The 17,514-nt window shown below is 51.1% G+C and overlaps 1 protein-coding gene and 1 long non-coding RNA gene across 6 annotated transcripts in view; one reads left to right on the top strand and one right to left on the bottom strand.

Annotated features, from left to right (window-relative positions):
• LOC311531223 overlaps positions 1-17,514 on the bottom strand; it is a 49,142-nt gene that overhangs the window by 19,860 nt on the left and 11,768 nt on the right. The window contains exons 2-4 of one of the 2 annotated variants that reach the window (XR_014714158.1): positions 5,485-5,637; positions 4,985-5,083; positions 2,859-2,976 (exon numbers count right to left, since the gene is read on the bottom strand). This is a non-coding gene — a long non-coding RNA (uncharacterized lncRNA). The remainder of the gene's footprint in view (positions 1-2,858; positions 2,977-4,984; positions 5,084-5,484; positions 5,638-17,514) is intronic. The other variant, XR_014714159.1, reaches the window with a different exon arrangement.
• LOC311531222 (uncharacterized protein) overlaps positions 1-17,514 on the top strand; it is a 31,079-nt gene that overhangs the window by 6,459 nt on the left and 7,106 nt on the right. For 2 of the 4 annotated variants that reach the window (XR_014714156.1, XR_014714157.1), the window contains exon 4: positions 308-2,763. Coding sequence is in view for 2 of the 4 variants with exons in the window: in XM_084648433.1 (XP_084504559.1) it covers positions 308-424 (117 nt within the window). In the remaining 2 variants the exon portion in view is untranslated. Of the gene's footprint in view, positions 1-307; positions 2,765-17,514 lie in introns of those variants that run through there. The other 2 variants (XM_084648433.1, XM_084648432.1) reach the window with 2 other exon arrangements.

The following is a 17,514-nucleotide window of genomic DNA, read 5'->3' as shown; positions in this document are numbered from 1 at the left end:
CAATGGGGAGAGCTTTTGGATTCCTACCAAGGGGCTGTCCCTGGGCCCTTCTGGGGGCTTCATCTCCTCTGGCTAGTAGGTGAGTGATGAAGAGAAGACCCTGCCCCCTCTGTCTGTCATGGGGGAGGGGAAGGGGGTGAGGGCCTCTCTCTCTCCCCTCACCCTGATGCTGCCTGGCAGCTCTGATGGCGTGGGGGTAGGACTCTGCTGCCTCCCAGAGCTTCCGTGTGATTGGCCCTCCTCCCCAGTGAATGGTGGGGTTGTAACTGGACAGCAAGTGCTGAGTGGGGTACTCTCGTTCTTTCAGGGGCCAGTGAATTTCGAGGAGGTGGCTGTGCTTTTCACCAAGAAAGAGGGGGCTCTGCTGGACCCCTACAGAGAGCCCTCTACAGAGACGTCATGCAGAAGAACTATGAGAACGTGACCTCGCTGGGTGAGGATTTCTGTCCCCTTTAGAAGGGGAAATGAAGAGTGAAGGTTCATGACACCCCACATGTAATCTCAACTCTGACCTGTTTCGGCAACAGGCCAATGACACTCACACTAGCATTTTTCCCTCCCTGCTACAGAACGCTCTGGGAGCAGAGCACAGGCGCAGTACAGCACAAAGTCTAACACCGTCTCTCTGCTAAGGCAAAACTTGGGGTTAGGTCCGGTGTAGGGAACAGAAGCTGCCTACCCCTGGCTTGCACTCCATCACTGAGCCTACTGCCCACAACGCATCAGACTTTCATAGTGTCACCACACCTTTACCTTTGCACTGAGGATTCCTTATGAGTCATGACCTTCACTTACCCCTCACTGAGCACTGGAGACCACTAGCATGTATGCCACCAGACTGCTGACAGTACACATGGCAAGAACACACCTTTGTGCACCATTATTGACACAACCTACAACACTCAGCATTGAAATGAGGAACACATGTTCCTTCCATTTTCACATGCACCTCTCCGCATATCATAGGGCTTTTCTACGCTACCGTGTGGGGTCAATCTAAGATACGCAACTTCAGCTATGTGAATAGTGTAGCTGAAGTCGATGTACTTAGATCTACTTACCACTGCGGTAAGTTGACAGCTGACGCTCTCCCGTCGACTCTGCTTGCGCTTCTCATTCTGGTGGAGTACCTAACAAACCTAAAACTCTCCTCCCTAGCATCAAATGATGAGTCAACGAGATTGAAATTCACATGTGCGAGTCGATGAGAGAGTGCTCAGCGGTCGATTTTATTGTGTCTATACTAGATGTGATAAATCGACCCCCGCTGGATCGATCGCTGCCCACCGATTCGGCGGGTAGTGTAGACAAGCCCTTAGTCACAGCTTTGCCCAGCTGCTCCAACTATTCCCTCCACCATTCACGTAAAGCTACAGCTGACACACTGCGCACGGCTGGAGGGCCTGCAGGTAAGTGGTGGTGTTCCAATCTGTAGAATAGAACACAAACAATGGTATGTTCTTAGTTCTTCCTCCTATTGATTATTGATCAATAGATTTTAAGGCCAGGAGAGACTATTAGGTCATCTAGTGTGACCTGTGTAATACAGGCCATGGAGTTTCATCCAGTTACCATTGTAGTGAGCTGAATACCTTGTGTTTGATTAAAACATCTTCCAGGAAGGCATCCCATCTTGACTTGAAGACTTCAAGAGATGGAAAATTTGCCACTTCCCTGGGTAGTTCGTTAACATTTGCACCACCCTTACTGACCTATTCCTAGTGAGATTTGCTAGCTCCAGGGTTAGGGGGTAAGGCCAGAGTTAAGGTTGTATTGGAAGAGTGGTGTGTAGTTTAGTCCTTCATTTCTTGTTTTTCACGGATTTTTAACTTTTGTCACCATCCACATGCTTGGAAAGCCATGCGGCAGCACTGAACAACCTTAACTCTGCTTTAATGTAGTTTATGGGCATTTAATTCCTTTGAGTTCTTTTTAATGGACTTTTTTGCCACTATAACTGTCTACTCTAGAGATTTTGCTGGCGAGCTATGTCAGGTGGGGACGTGATTTTTCACACCACTAACCTGACAGAGCTATGTTGGCAAAATTCTTAATTAGGGACCAGTCCAATATCTCCATGTAGATTTGAGAGCATTTGAAGATATTGTTCTTAACACAGAAATGTTGGTATCAGGGCAAAACTTCCAAGAGAAATTTCTACAGAATGTAAGAATAATACACAAGACACATTGTCTGACAGTTGTCAGGAATAGGGCTAAGACTCAAATGCATGGTGTAGCTCAGGTTCAATGGCCATAGCATGTCCTCTTAAGCCAACCAATTATTGTGACAGCAGATTTTTGGAAACCCTCTGGCTGTTAAAAGATCTTCATCTTGCTGCACATGTGAATTTCAATCTTGTTGACTCATCATTTGATGCTAGGGAGGAGAGTTTTAGGTTTGTTAGGAACTGGGGGACCTCTTGGGAAAGGAGGATCCTGTAAAGGAAGGATGGGCTCCACCAAAACCAAAATAGAACCAGACTTACGGCATGTAAAATTAAAAAGTTCAGAGAGGAGATTAAACTCAGTGATGGGGGAAAGCTGACAGGTGCGGAGGAGGTGCTCCCCCCATCCAAAAGGCTAGTTACCCTGTCAAAGAAGGATATTAGGTTGGTTTGACATGATTTCTTCTTGGCAAATCCAGGTAGACAGTTACTTCTCACTGTATTTTCTTTAAGATGCTTAGAAATTGTTTAATTATTTGGTCCATTATCTTTCTGGTTACCAAAATTAATCTGACTGGCCTATAATTCTCTGGACTGTCCTTGTTTCCTTTTTATAGGTAGGTATTATATTCACCTTTTTCCAGTTCTCTGGGATATCTCCCATCATTCATGAGTTCTCAAAGGTACTCACCAGTGGCTCAGGGTTCCCTTCAGCCAGTTCCTTAAGTATTCGTGGATGTATTGAAGGCATCATCAAAGGTTATCACTAATGACGAGGTCTCTTCAGCCAGGTTCTTAAGGAGCTTACTCTGCAGGAAGGGAGATTTAGGTTCGATATTAGGAAAATCTTTATAATGATAGTTATTCTCTGGAATAGGTTTCCAAGGGAAGTTGTGGATTCTCCATCATTGGAGGCTTTAAAAACCAGTTTGGACAAACACCCATCAAGGATGGTCTAGGTTTACTTGGTCCTGTCACATGATATGGGGCTGGACTTGATGACTTTTTGAGCTCTCTTCCAACCCTACCTCTCTGTGGTTCTGTGCCTTTTCCCCTGCTGCTCCTTGGTCTTTGGAGCAACTCCCCATAAACATCCCCAGACCTACCTTGTTATCCTTCTTCCCATCCCTCCATACAACGCTCATGTTCCATGAAGTTTTAAACACATAACAGTGGTTAGGCAGCTGGTGTGCTGAGCCCACTGTCTCTCAGGGTGACAGATGTTGTGACAATTGTTTCCTTGTGCTCCCCCGTCGCTATTTAGGGCCATTGCACCCATATTCCTCCTCTGGTCCAGCAAGGGCACCCACTCTCAGGCTGCTCAGCTGTCATTTCCCTTGGGTAGAAACCCAGATCTCTCTCCCTCCTGACTGGGGTATCTCCAGGCTGCACAGCTCCTGCCTCCATTGAGAATTCCCCAGCAAGGCAGATCCCCTCAGGAGGCCTGCTTTGCCTTCCTTCCCCAGAGGCTATGAACAGTGTAACCGCCCCTGGTTAAGTTACCACACAGCCCTTCCCCAGCAAACAATGATTCTCACGATAAAAGCATTACAGAGAGAACATATTAAAAAAGAATTAAAGAATGTATACACATGCTAATGAGCTTACCTGAGATCAGCCTAGGCTGACCAGACTGCAATGTGAAAAATCAGGATGGGGTGGGGGGTAATAGGAGCCTTTTTCAGAAAAAGACCCAAAAATCGGGACTGTCCCTATAAAATCGGGGCATCTGGTCACCCTAGATCAGCCCAACCCCACCGAGGGCTCAGGCAGGTGAACAGACCTTCAAACCCCACCAAGAGTTTTTCCTGTGGTCACAATCTACCAGTTCGTAGCTCAGAACAAGCATGCCCATGCATCTGAGAGTCACCCTGTTATCCAGTTTGGGCCTCTGAACTTGTCTTCATGTAACAGGTGATCAGTACACAATCTGACGAAGTGGGTATTACCCACGAAAGCTCATGCAATGGGAGGGCATCTTGGTGTTACTTGTGCCATGGCAGCCAAAACTTAAACAAGTGTGGAAAGAGACTTTCAAACTTCTGGGGTAAATTCCCCCTGGTGTGGGAGTTTAGTCTGTCTAGCTGTAAAGAAGAAACTTCTAGTGCAGAGGGGAAAGGCAAACAGGTGGCTTGGAGAGGCCACAGGAGGTGGTCTACAGGATTTGCTCCGGCTGTTGAATCCCCATAAAGAAGGGATCCCCTCTATCTGATCAACATTTGATGCCCAAATTAAGGTTGGGTGAACCGATTTGAACAAAGAGCAAATGCTGAAGTGGTATGGGGGTCCTGACAGACTTGCATCAAAATAACACATGGTATGAACTGAAGCCGACTTAACAGTTTTGAAAAACAACGAGGAGTCCAGTGCACCTTAAAGACTAACAGATTTATTTGAGCATAAGCTTTCGTGGGTAAAAAAGCCCCCTTCTTCAGATGCATAGAATGAAAATGACAGATGCAGGCATAAATATACTGACACATGAAGAGAAGGGAGTTACCTTACAAGTGGAGAACCAGTGCTGACAAGGTCAATTCAGTCAGGGTGGATGTGGTCCACTCCCAATAATTGATGAGGAGGTGTTCCCTAGCGTCTCTCCTCTACTTGCACTACATTGACGACATCTTCATCATATGGACCCACGGGAAGGAGGCCCTTGAGGAGTTCCACCTGGATTTCAACAGTTTCCACCCCACCATCAACCTCAGCCTGGACCAGACCACACAAGAGATCCACTTCCTGGACACTACAGTGCAAATAAGTGATGGTCACATAAACACCACCCTATACCGGACACCTACGGACCGCTGTACTTACCTACATGCCTCCAGCTTCCATCCAGGACACATTACATGACCCATTGTCTACAGCCAAGCCTGGGGTAGTCCTCACTGGAAATGCCAAGATCAGGGCGGGCTGCAAAAGGGAGAGCAGATACCCACCAGTCTTGAGAGTAACACTGAAGTTAAACTCCCCAACCAGTCACAAACTGTGCTTCTGATTCTACCCCACCCCACACACACACACACACAAACTGGTTATCAAGACGCAAAAGGAAATCACACAGCTCCCTCTATTGCATTCCAGTTCTCTGGCTCCCAATCAGCACCTAGGTCCGGTACACTGAGAAGTTATTTAAAAAACTCTGCTCATATATACAAAATGTTCTTCTGATCCCAAAGGGTTAGCCATGTTCCCAGGGCAGTATAGGTTTGGATCTTACCCAAAATGCCATGCTGTCAGCCAATGCTTTAGTGTCTAAAACTAAAGCTTTATTATAAAGAAAAAGGAAGAGAGATGGTAAAACAGTCACATACAAAGCCTTCAAAGTCTCTCAGGTTCCTATCAGTATTGGTGAGTTTGCAGGCTTGAAAGTCCCTCTGGAAAACATTCACAGCTTGGATGGGTCATTCAGTCCTCTGTTCAGAGCTTCATTTGTAGAAAGGTTTCAGAGTAGCAGCCGTGTTAGTCTGTATCCACAAAAAGAAAAGGAGTACTTGTGGCACCTTAGAGACTAACAAATTTACTTGAGCATAAGCTTTCGTGAGCTACAGCTCACTTCATCGGACACATTCAGTGGAAAATACAGTGAGGAGATTTATATACACAGAGCACATGGTGTCTCAGAAACCATTGTCTCATTGTTACCAAGGAGAGTGATCAGGTAAGGTGAGCTATTACCAGCAGGAGAGCAGGGAGGGTGGGGGAGTGGAGACCTTTTGTAGTGATAATCAAGGTGGGCCATTTCCAGCAGTTGACAAGAACGTCTGGGGAAGGGGGGGAATAAACATGGGGAAATAGTTTTACTTTGTGTAATGACCCATCCACTCCCAGTCTTTATTCAAGCCTAAGTTAATTGTATCCAGTTTGCAAATTAATTCCAATTCAGCACTCTCTCGTTGGAGTCTGTTTTTGAAGTTTTTTTGTTGAAGAATTGCCACTTTTAGGTCTGTAATCGAGTGACCAAAGAGACTGAAGTGTTCTCTGACTGGTTTTTGAATGTTATAATTCTTGATGTCTGATTTGTGTCCATTTATTCTTTTACGTAGCAACTGTCCAGTTTGGCCAATGTACATGGCAGAGGGGCATTGCTGGCCCATGATGGCATATATCACATTCGTAGATGTGCAGGTGAACAAGCCTCTGATAGTGTGGCTGATGTGATTAGGCCCTATGATGGTGTCCCCTGAATAGATATGTGGAATAGATATATTCTTCAACAAAAAAACTTCAAAAACAGACTCCAAGGAGAGACTACTGAATTGGAATTAATTTGCAACCTGGATACAATTACCTTAGGCTTGAATAAAGACTGGGAGTGGATGGGTCATTACACAAAGTAAAACTATTTCCCCATGTTTCTCACCCCCACACACACAGATGTTCTTGTCAACTGCTGGAAATGGCCCACCTTGATTATCACCACAAAAGGTTCCCCACTCCCCCTCCCCTCCCCGCTCTCCTGCTGGTAATAACTCACCTTACCCAATCACTCTGCTTACAGTGTGTATGGTAAAAAGAACAGGAGTACTTATGACACCTTAGAGACTAACCAATTTATTTGAGCATAAGCTTTCGTGAGCTACAGCTCACTTCATCGGATGCATACTGTGGAAACTGCAGAAGACATTATATACACAGAGACCATGAAACAATACCTCCTCCCACCCCACTCTCCTGCTGGTAACTCTCCTGTGTGGTAACACCCATTGTTTCATGTTCTCTGTGTATATAAAATCTCCCCACTGTATTTTCCACTGAATGCATCTAATGAAGTGAGCTGTAGCTCACGAAAGCTTATGCTCAAATAAATTTTTTAGTCTCTAAGGTGCCATAAGTACTCCTTTTCTTTTTGTTTGTATAATGGTTACTCCAGAGGTAATAAGCAGGAATAAAGACAAGAAGCAGGACTGAAGACAAAATGGAGAAGATGCAGCTGCCTTTTATAGGCTTTTGCCATGTGGCTTGTGCTACCTTTGTCCTAAACACAAGCTGCCCAGTACATGGCCTGAAAGCCTTGGAGTTCTGTTCATATGCCCTTGCCTGCCTTGCTGAGTCATCAGGTGTATCCCTTGCCTTCTCTCAATGGGTCAATTGTATAGCTGATGGTCCTTAATGGGCCATCAAGCAGCTAGGCAATGCTGATGCCAAACTGTCTGGGGGTGTCACCCAGAAGTATATCCCAAGTTTAAAATACAGACATATCTATAAAAAGAAAAGGAGTACTTGTGGCACCTTAGAGACTAACCAAGTCTCTAAGGTGCCACAAGTACTCCTTTTCTTTTTGGGAATACAGACTAACACGGCTGTTACTCTGAAACCAGACATATCTATAACTCATAATACAAAAGGTGACACAAACATATAAACAAGATTATCATATCTGGCAAATCATACCGTTTTTGCAGCTATCTTATGTGGCATATCTGGTATAACCCATTTTACAATTTAACACTATTGCTATTCATAATATCCTAAAGTGTCTCCCAGATTCCATACAGCGTCACACTTACATCCCAGCTTTCTGAATTGAGCAGGGCTGACTTTTCCTTGCCCGGTGTCTCAACCAGCTGGGAGACAGGCTGCCTCTGCTCTCTCTGGCAAAGTATCCAACAGGATGCTGCAGTTGCCCTGCTTCTAGCTAAACCCATGCAGGCTTTCCTTGCACATTCCTCTGGAGACTTTGTGCTCTACTGCAATGCCCCTCCTCCCCCCCCAAAAAATCCTAAAGTTGAGGCAGAGCAGAGGGGACCCCAGATCGGCTGGCTCCCTAACCTAAAAGGAAAGGATGGCGCACAGATGGAGAGGGAGCAAAGTAAACTGACCCCCATAACATCCTCTTGTAGTTTAATCCTGGCTCATCTGTTGGCTGAATCTGTCTCCCAGCACAAGAATTAGGGGACCACTGCCCAGTTAGAAGCCCAGAGCTGGCAGCGTGGCAGAGCATCATCACTTGGGCTCTGCTACCAGGCCACCTGGCTCCAGATGGTTCACTTTGGGAATGCGAGGGCACAGGGAGCCTGGTAACGACTGCGAGCCCTGTCCCTGAGTATCGAAAGCCATGAAGCTCTCGGCTGGATTGGGCCCCTGTAGCATAGGGGAGAGAGAAGCTCCCGTGGCTGTGCATAGGGCCTGTTTGCAAACCCTGCCTCTCCTATATTAGGCACTGGGGCATCGGCCCGTTGTGTTGGAACCAAAAAGGTCATTCTTCCACTGCCTCCAGTTTTCCAGTGCAGCCGCTCAGGGAAGAGGGTGAGCCAGGGCAACGCCTCTCCTAACCAGTTCCTGTTAAAGACCCCGCCCGCTCAGCAGCACCACTTCCTAGGGCTGGGGTTGTTTCCAGACCCATTCGGGCAGTTGAGCTCCAGGCCAGGCTCAGGAGTGACTGTGCAAATAAGTGTCTTCCTCAGCAAGCTTTAACTTCTGCAGGCTGAGGGGGCTGAAGCTGCCCAAGCTGTGTTATGATGCTTCATGCTGTCCTGGGTGCTATTTGTACGCCGCATGCCCCCTCCCCAAGAGGTAGGGCAGTGCAATAACACCCATGGTACATAGCCTGGGCCTCAGGACCCCCTGACTCGCTTGCCCACGGTCACACTGGGACTAGATAGCTGAGCCAGGAATTGAATCCAGGTCTCGCATTCTAGGCCAGCCCCTATCGGACCATTCACAATCTCTTCCTCCAAGAACAACCTCAGAGAAGGCTGCAGTGGGGCACAGCAGGCTTCTGAGGGGGTATCACTAAGACCCAAACACCTCAAAAGTCCCTTGCCGTATCCCGTAGGGACCGACGGTCATTAGGTCTTTGGAGGTCACTAGAAGCCCAGCATGGGTGGTAGGTACCATAGGCTGGGGGAGGTTGTGCCTTCCCAAACAGCCAGATGTGGCCCCGCCCACACTCTGCTCCCAGACCCCCCTACCCCAGCTTGCCACCCTCTACATGCATGGCTCCAGCCCCCAGGCAGTGCTGGCCACAGCTGGGGGCTGCACCAGCGGCCCTCCTAGTGCTCCGGGGCTGGGGCTGGTGGCTGCAGTGGGGTGGGTGCAGAAGAAGTGGGGCCTTGGGTGGAATGGGTGGGGCTGCGAGTAGCCTCCCCCAGCCGGGGGGGTCACGTGCCGCCCATGAAGCCCAGAGTATTGTGGGAGTGCTGACAGGGTGCTTGCTACCCTTGAAATACAAAGGAAGGCACTTCCTCCTGCAATGCTTCCAGTCTAGTAGCCAACCATAGCTGTCTGGATCTCTAGTCTAGCCTAGTGCCTGCTGCATATTGGGGGCTGGCTCTGGCAAGGGGGTCACCAAAGAGTTGGTGGCAAAGATGTGTTCTAAGGAGGGCTTGGAATGGAAGGAGCGGAGGCTGTTTGGGATGGGAGGGTATTTAACTAGATCCTATTACAGCTTGGAGGGCTACATAGTGCTAGCCTCCATCACCTGCTGCAGCTTCTTCTGACTACAGAAGCCACCACTTTCTGCCCTCAGTGCTGTGTGCTACTCAACAGCTGGTACGTTCCACTCCACAAGTAGCTGCCTTCTTAGGGCTAGAAGTTGAGTGCAGTAGGTGAGAGGTGGTAGAGGACCCTGAGTCATGAGTTGTTATTGACAGCGGCTCAGAAGCAGGCAGTGGGCAGCAGGGATGACTCAAAGCTTATGAACTCCAACCAGCAGGAGAACAGAGACCCACTGGAGGAAGACGGCATCTGGGCAGCAGGCCAAGGCCAATGGGTGGGGAAGCCAGAGGTAATCCCAGAGCGCTGATGCCCACTGGGAACCTTGCCAGCCTTGCAACAGCCAACTAGAAGGGTGCAATTCAACCTAAGTTGCAATGTAAGGAATTGTGACTTCGTTCTTGGCTTGCTGTTGTATCCATGAGTCTCTAATATCGCCACTTAAACTGGAAGGGTTGTATCATGCCTCAGCCTTTTATTGTAAGTAAAGTTGGGACACTTTTGTTGTCTGTCAGTGCTTCTTTGACTAAGCAAACTCATGGGGCCAGTGATGTGGCATTCTCCAAGGGTTTACATTGCCGACCTGTATGTAAGCGTAACTAAAGAGACATTGCAACACTGTTGTTTAGTACACTTGTCTGTTTCTGTAGTATTGCAATTAAACATTCATTGTACAAGGGCGTGGTTGGACTGAGTGAATAGTGTTACTGAGAGTCTTTTTTTATAGAGATGCTAACATTACAAGATGGTAACAGAACTCCAAAGTTGTGCAGGAAGGCCACACGGAAGTGCAAAAGGTTTCTCTTCACCAGACTAAGGACCACAACTTGAAAAAATGTGTTTGCCAGCAATGAATGGGACGATCCCCCTACCAAGTGTGGATGGTGGTGGGGCACACAACAAAGCTATTGCTTTTTGCAGAACAAACTTTCCATTCAAAATAAGCTTCTAGCCCTTATGGCTGCAAAACTTTCAATGTGACCTGATGCCGTGGTTTTTATTTGAGTCCCTAAGCAACTCCAGTGCCAAAGCTGCTGCTCTGGGTTTTGCCCGGAAGCAGTGGTAGAATTAAATTAGTAAGACTATAGTCTGTTTTGCTGCTGTTCAAAATCCTCTGCATTTGTGAAACTGTCCATTCCTCCCAAACAAACTGGGTGAGGGAATAGAGTAGCAGAGACCTATTCTCTTCAACTTTACAGCAGCCAGGAGGCTATGCAGATGAAAGAGGACAGAGATGTTTCTCTCTTCCAGTTGGGGGACTAGGTATGGTATCATCTTAAAATCTAAGCTTTAGACACTTACTAGCATTGATCCAACAAATGGAGGACTCAGCATCCTTAATCCTAACTTCTGTGGATGGCACAGTGGCTGGCTTGTCCCCAAAGTGTTGCCTCTGAGCATTGCTGAATGGCTAACTCCTATATTCAGGGGTGTGGCATTCTTTCATGTGAATCTAAAGCTTCCTAATAAGAGAGTGTGATAGGGCCTTCTGTGGCCAGGCAGCCTACTGGCTAGATTGTTGATTAGGGGGCTATAGGGGAACCTGACCCCTCCTTCTCCATCAGGTCCAGGATCCTGTGTTGCTCAAACCCCTAAATAGGGGAGATGGATCTTTCTCCCAGCCGTGGGCGGGGGGTCAGGACCTGTTTTCCTGGGTTGCTCCCCTATGCAAGTCCTTTTAGTTTGGGGCATGGCCCCACTAGTCCCGTTTCCCCACAATTGGAGCTTATCTGCAGGCTCCCCTTGACAGGGGAAGACTTACTTTTTGCCTCCAGTGGCTACGTTGGCAGGCAGGTTGCCGGTCCATGCCTTCAGCCAGGCATACAGAGAGCTTCTGCCTCTTGGTCAGTCAGCCCTTGACTGAGCCAGGCTCCCTTCTTTTCTCCCCTCTCCAGGCCTGGCACTGGCTGCAGGTATAGTGGGGCAGGGCTAGCTGATCCCACAGATTTTCTTTAACCCCTGCTGTACCTGGCCGCAGTCCCTCTGCTCCTTCACAGAGGGTAACAAACTTTAGATGAACCACTATTATAATCAAACATGAAAAGTAGATACAGATGCTCTCTGTGCAGTTGCAATATACTTAGTGCTTCTGAGCCCAAGTAGGAGTCTTGTCTGGTGCATTCTGTCCTCCATCTCTAGAGATGCTTGATACTGGTGGCTTTCAGGATTGAACATTTCCACCATTGTGTGGAGCAGCAACAAGTCCTTTTGGAATTTAGAGAAATAACCTAAATTAAAACTTTTTTCCAGTGCTTAATCTAAAACTGAGTTGTGATGGCACATGTGACAGACTTCTGGGGACAAGACTGCAGTAAAAATGTCTCCTATTCCTATTCCAATTCCAATCTTCCTATTCCTATGATGTAGGTCATTTCTGCATCAATTTCAGAACTCTGAATGCAGAGTGTGGATTCATGGTTTGGTAAGTATCTCACAGTGGGAGACTAGGGTGTCTGCTTTCTGCTGAGCTGAGGCTTTGGGAAAGGGAAATGTCCCTGCCCTGGGAAACTCTCTTATGTTAGGCCTGACTATGTTAGGCGCTACTTCAGTAAATGACGTGTCTAAAACCTAAGTACAGTAAAATGCTATCCCTGATCAAGAACTAGTGAGTTGATGACAGGCTTCGCTAACATCATAATTACTTGTATACCATGTGGTATTGTTACAAATGTTTAATATACAATGTGTTGAGAGTGTTTCCCACAGGTCTGAAAGCCAGTCTGGAGAATGTTCCTCCTGCAGAGAATGTGGCAACTGTCTTGCAGCACAAGCCTGCCTTTTCAAAGGCTAATCTGCCGCAAGCTATTGTTTCACCAATGGTGAAATCCAGTAAGTTGGCACGATTCTGAAAAAATAACCTCCATCCACTTGAAGTAGAGAGGCATTGGTGCTAAAAGTGGCATAATGGCTTAGTCCAGGATGGTTCTGTGAGGTTGTTACAGCCTTCTTGGAACAACAGGACAGACATGTCTTAGTACACTTGCAGACTTGCTAGTTCATGGCTCTGATGTTGTTTCTGTCTCCCACACGCCCCCAGTACCATTTCATGGGCAACTTTCCGGAGATCTACAACGAGTCGCTGCCTTCATGGCATGGAGCCAGCGGAGTGGGGCATGGTCGGTAATGAGGGTGAAGTGCACGGCCAGAAGATAGTAACGGAGTGAGTCCATGGCTCATTTTACTGCCAGGGCTTCTTTCTCAATTACAGAATAGGTCTTCTCTCGTGAGAATAACTTCCTGCTAATATAGAGGATGGGGGTGTTTGTGTGCCCCCTAGGCCCACGTCTGTTTGTGTTTGTCTGTCTGGTCCACTGGATCCTTTCAGGACTCTTGTTCTTGAGGAGATTGGAAAGGGGGACCACATTGGAGGAGAACCCTGGGATAAAGCGGCAGTAATATCCGGCTCGTCCTAGGAATCTATGTACATGCCCGCGTTAGGGCGCCCTGACCTGGCTGGTGCTACAGCCGGATGGTGGGGCAGACTTGGCGGCAGCGCTCTGCCCTTCTTATCGGGGTGTCCCGGCACCCCCCGTGGCACTGAGTCCACTCAATGCAGGGTGTCGCTCCCCCAGATATCATGTCTGAGGGGTCCAGGCTGTATGTCGGCCTTGATCCCAGACTTCTTCTCGAGTCTCGGGGTGCCCGGCCCCGATGCTGGGACCTGCATCGCTGGCCTGATCAGAGTCTCCATGGCTAAAAAGTCCTCCGTCAGAGCGATGGCCATGCTCAGCGTCGTCAGCCGGTGCTGGAGGATCCAGGCCCTCTCTCGGGTCGGGAGGATGTGCACAAACTGCTCCAGGACAGTCTGTTTGGTAACGTCATTCACGGTCTGTCGCTCGGGCTGCAGCCACCTCCAGCAGGCATCCTTCAACTCCTGGGCCACAACCTAGGGTCTGGCGCCCATTGGACAGACCTTTTTGTGGAATCGCCACCGGAAGGTTTCCAGAGTGATATCCAAGGAGTCTAAGATGGCTGCTTTCACTTGTCTATAATCCCTGGCCTCATCATTCGGGAGCCCCCAGGAGGCGGTTTGAGCTGCCCATGTCAGGTGCGGGGTGAGGAGGGTGGCCCATTGGTCGGGAGGCCTTCCAGCCACCGACGCAGCCCGCTCAAGTGTCACAAGAAAAGCCTCAGGGTCGTCTTTGGGTCTCATCTTGGCCAGTCGCACTGGCACAGTGGGGCCAGGTGCTCCCATGGTCTGGGACCTAATGGGACCAGGCAGCAAGGCTGCCAGGTGCTGGGGGCACTGCTGCTGCTGACAACATTGGGCCCACAGCTCACGAAGTAGCTGCTGTTGCTGGGCACCCAGCTGTTGCACCAGTTGCTCTTGGCCAGGAATTTGAGTTTGTCCATCTCCACTGTTGTTAAAGGAACCACTGGAGCCTGACTTGCTTAAGACTCCTTCTCACAGGGGCAGGGTCGCTACCCGTGTTCTCCGCCAAGTGTGGTGGACTCACAGTTGTCCCTCCCTCTCTGGGTCGGCGGGAGGCCACTCGGCTTCACTCCAGTGGCTGTCCAGTCTGCTCTGGCTGCCCTGCTGGTTGGAGGTCTCCCTGGCTGCGGCTGCTGCAGCTGTGCGGGGGGCCCTGCCGGCCTGCCCTCTGGAGGGAAGCGACTGACCCCACCAGCATCCCTGGGGTCTGTGCTGGCTGGCGCTGCTGCTGCTTCGGAGCCTTGTGCGGAGGAGGAGGAGGAGGACGGGACACTGTGCAAGGGGTTTATGTTGCTGGACTAAGAGACTTTCCATCTTTGCTCCTGTGGGGGTGGCAGCTACTGCTGCTGTGGGGAGCAGGGGGAGAGGTATGGATCCCTCCCCCAGCCCATCTGCTCCCCCCTACACCATCACCACTACCCATCACCCCCATTACCATCTGGACCTGCTCTTCGCCCCTCGACGTGGCTGTTTGCTCACGCTTCTCACCATCTGGGACAGATTGCAGCAGCAAGCAGAGGCTGCTTCCCAAGCGCACGTGGGTGCACGTGCCTCCTCTCCTTGGACTTGCCTCCCCCCAAGTTGCATTTGGCTCTCCCCCACCCTTTTTTGTCCCTGGCCCCCCTACAGCATTTGCCCCCTTTCCCTTGCTGTCTTCCCCTTGTTGTCCATTTTGTTTCCCACCCCCACTTCTGCCTTGGTCCCTTAGGAGTTTTTTGTTACTTTGCGCCCCCCTCCCCCTGCAGCTCTGGACTGTTAGTTTGCCTGCCCTGCCCCAGCCTTCAGAGCTTGTCCCTGTGCCTCTCCAGCTCCTCCCCCCCCCCCGCCTGTTTCCAGTTGGGTCTCCTTTTTCCCTAACCTCCCATTGCTCCCCTGCTCACTCAGTCCCCTTGTTTCATGCACCCAGGCCTCCTCCCTAAGTGCTTGTGTCCCTTTTCCATTGCACCCCCCCATTCACTGAACCCCCCACAATGATATTGTGGTCCCTCCCCTTCCTAGTGCACTGGAGGAGTTGGTATCCCCCCCTTCCCTGCCTCAATTGGCCTCCCTGCGCACCCACCCATTGGCCCTCTCCTCCCCTGCCCACAGCCTAGCGGGGAGGAGTGGAAGACCTTTTCCCTCCCCCCCACCTCCTGCCCCTTGCCAAAATGGTGGGGAAACCTATGGGTCGTGCCCCTTCTGCTGACTCTGTGGCCCCCCTCTGCTAATTCCCGTCTCTCCCTGGGGCTAACCTCTCGACCATCGCCAGCCTCTCTGCCTCTGATCAGGTGCTGCGGATGCCAGGGGACACGAGTCCAGACGCCACCACTGCCATGGCCACTACCTCCTCTGGGTTGGGGGGGAACCCCCTTGGCCGGTAAAAAGGGGCAGGGGAAGAGCCCCGCCCCGAAAGTGAAGCCTCCCCTGCTGTTCCCTCCACCAGCTCCAGGGGCACCCCCCCTTGGCCCCCAGAGCGTACACGCAGATGGCCACAGCCCCTCCACACGCCACTATAGCATCTTCCCCAACCGCCGCCTCCAGCTCCATCCCTGGTGGCCAGGGTCCCCTCCCCACCCAGGAAGCACGGCGTCTGTTGCCTCCTGGTGCCCACCTCGCCCCATGTGGAGACCTACATGCAGGCATTGGCATGGGTGGTGGGGCCCATGGTCCTGGTGGCGGCCTCCAAGATGTACAGGAAGGTTGTCGTTTTCCTGGCATGGGAGGCCCCTGCCCAGGTGGCAGTGGAGAAGGGCCGGGGAGGATGTTTGTCCCATTTTGCCCCTTGAGGACCTGGGCATATGGGTGGTTTTCACTTCCATCCTGCCCTTCCTTCCCAACGCTGCCCTTCTGCTGCACCCTGGGAAAATCCCCTATCTGTCATCAGCGCTCTCCCACTGGGCTGCAAGGACCCTGCCCTCCATCACGTTCTGTCCTTCTGCTGGCAGGTCCAAATGCAACGGCCCCTGGCAGCGCGTGACGCAGAGGCAGTTGTGGCATCCTTTCTGGTGCCCCAACAGGGAGTCCATTACCGGGCGCACTACTCCTCGGGGGATGCCTGGTGTTACCTCTGCCGGGTGACGGGGCACATCCAGAGGGATTGGCCCCTGGCCCAGCATGGAGGGGTGCCTGGGACCCCCAAGATCCGGGAGGGCACTGGCCCTGCCATCGCCGGCAACCCTGGCTGTCTAGCTCCTATAGTCACCCCTCCTCCTTCTGCCATTGCTCCCGCTCGGGCCCCGGGGGTAGCCCCCCCCCGGCGCGCCCAGACGAGCAGGTGGGCCCTGCCTCTGTCATATGCAGTCCAGCGGGGCCCGTGGAGGAGAGGGGCAGCAGGGCCATCCCTGGGCAAGGTCAGTCACCGATTGTTGCAGGGGCCAATACGGGCCGCCAGCACTCCTGCCCACAAGGATCCACCCCAGCCCTCACAATGAAATCCAGGGCTATAGGGTGGGCCTCCGCAGGTGCCAGGTGCTCTCCTGCCTTTGGGAGTGGGGTGGGAGGCTACTCTGTGATTTTCCTGCAGGAAACCTACATGGATCCAACCGCCGCCGTCAGTTGGAATGGGGGGACGGGATGTATTTCAGTCATCTCAGCGCTCATTTGGTTAGGGTGGCCCCCCTGTTCTCCCCTGTCCTATGGCCTGAGGTGCTGGGGGTCGCCGAGGTCATGCTGGGTCGCCTGCTGCACTTCCAGGCCTGCGTGGAGGGGTTGACGTTGACTCTGGTCAATATCTAGACCCCGACATCAGGCGAGGAGTGGGTGTATTTCTATCAGCAGGCGTCTGCCATCCTTGTGAGTGCCTGGGCTTGGGCGGGACCGCTCTGGAACCGAGAGCAGCCAGGTCACCACGGGCGTCCTCCCGGAGATCGTCCATCGTCACTCCCTGGTGGACATCTGGCTCGGCCACCACCAGGACGACAATTCCACCTTTACCTATGTCCAGATGGAAATCAATAGGTTGCGCTACTCCTGGTTGGACTGCATTTATCTATCACGCTCCCATCTTGCATGGGTTCACTCCTCCAGCATGCAGTCGGCCCCATTCTCGGACCACCATCTGGTGGCCGTGACGGCCTCTCTCATCTCAGAGAGCCCAGGGCCAGCCTGTTGGCATTTCACTTAGAGCCTGCTGGAGGACGTGACTTCGTGACATCCTTCCAGGAGTTCTGGATAGCCTGGCGAGGGCAGTGGCGTGCCTTTACCTCGGCCTGGTGGTGGTGGGATGTGGGGAAGATGCGCGCCTGGCTCTTCTGCCGTGACTATACCCAGGGCGCCAGCCAGCAGAGGGATGGGGTGATAGAGCAGTTGGAGTGGGATGTCTGGGAGGAGATTGCTTTCAGGAGCACTGGAGTTCTCTGATCAGTATCCCCCTCTGGATCCCTAGTTTTGAACCTGTGATCTCCACTCCCTGCCCTGTTATTTCTCAGTTGTGCCCCATCTTTAGTTGAGTCCTGGGTCCAGTGGTTCTTCCCACATGGCAGGGGGAGGGACCCTT

Source organism: Lepidochelys olivacea, assembly GCF_965140295.1.
Source record: "Lepidochelys olivacea isolate rLepOli2 genome assembly, chromosome: 14".
NCBI classification, from domain to species: Eukaryota; Metazoa; Chordata; order Testudines; family Cheloniidae; genus Lepidochelys; species Lepidochelys olivacea.
Note: the sequence above shows the minus strand (reverse complement) of the source record. Positions and strands in the feature narration are given on the sequence as shown.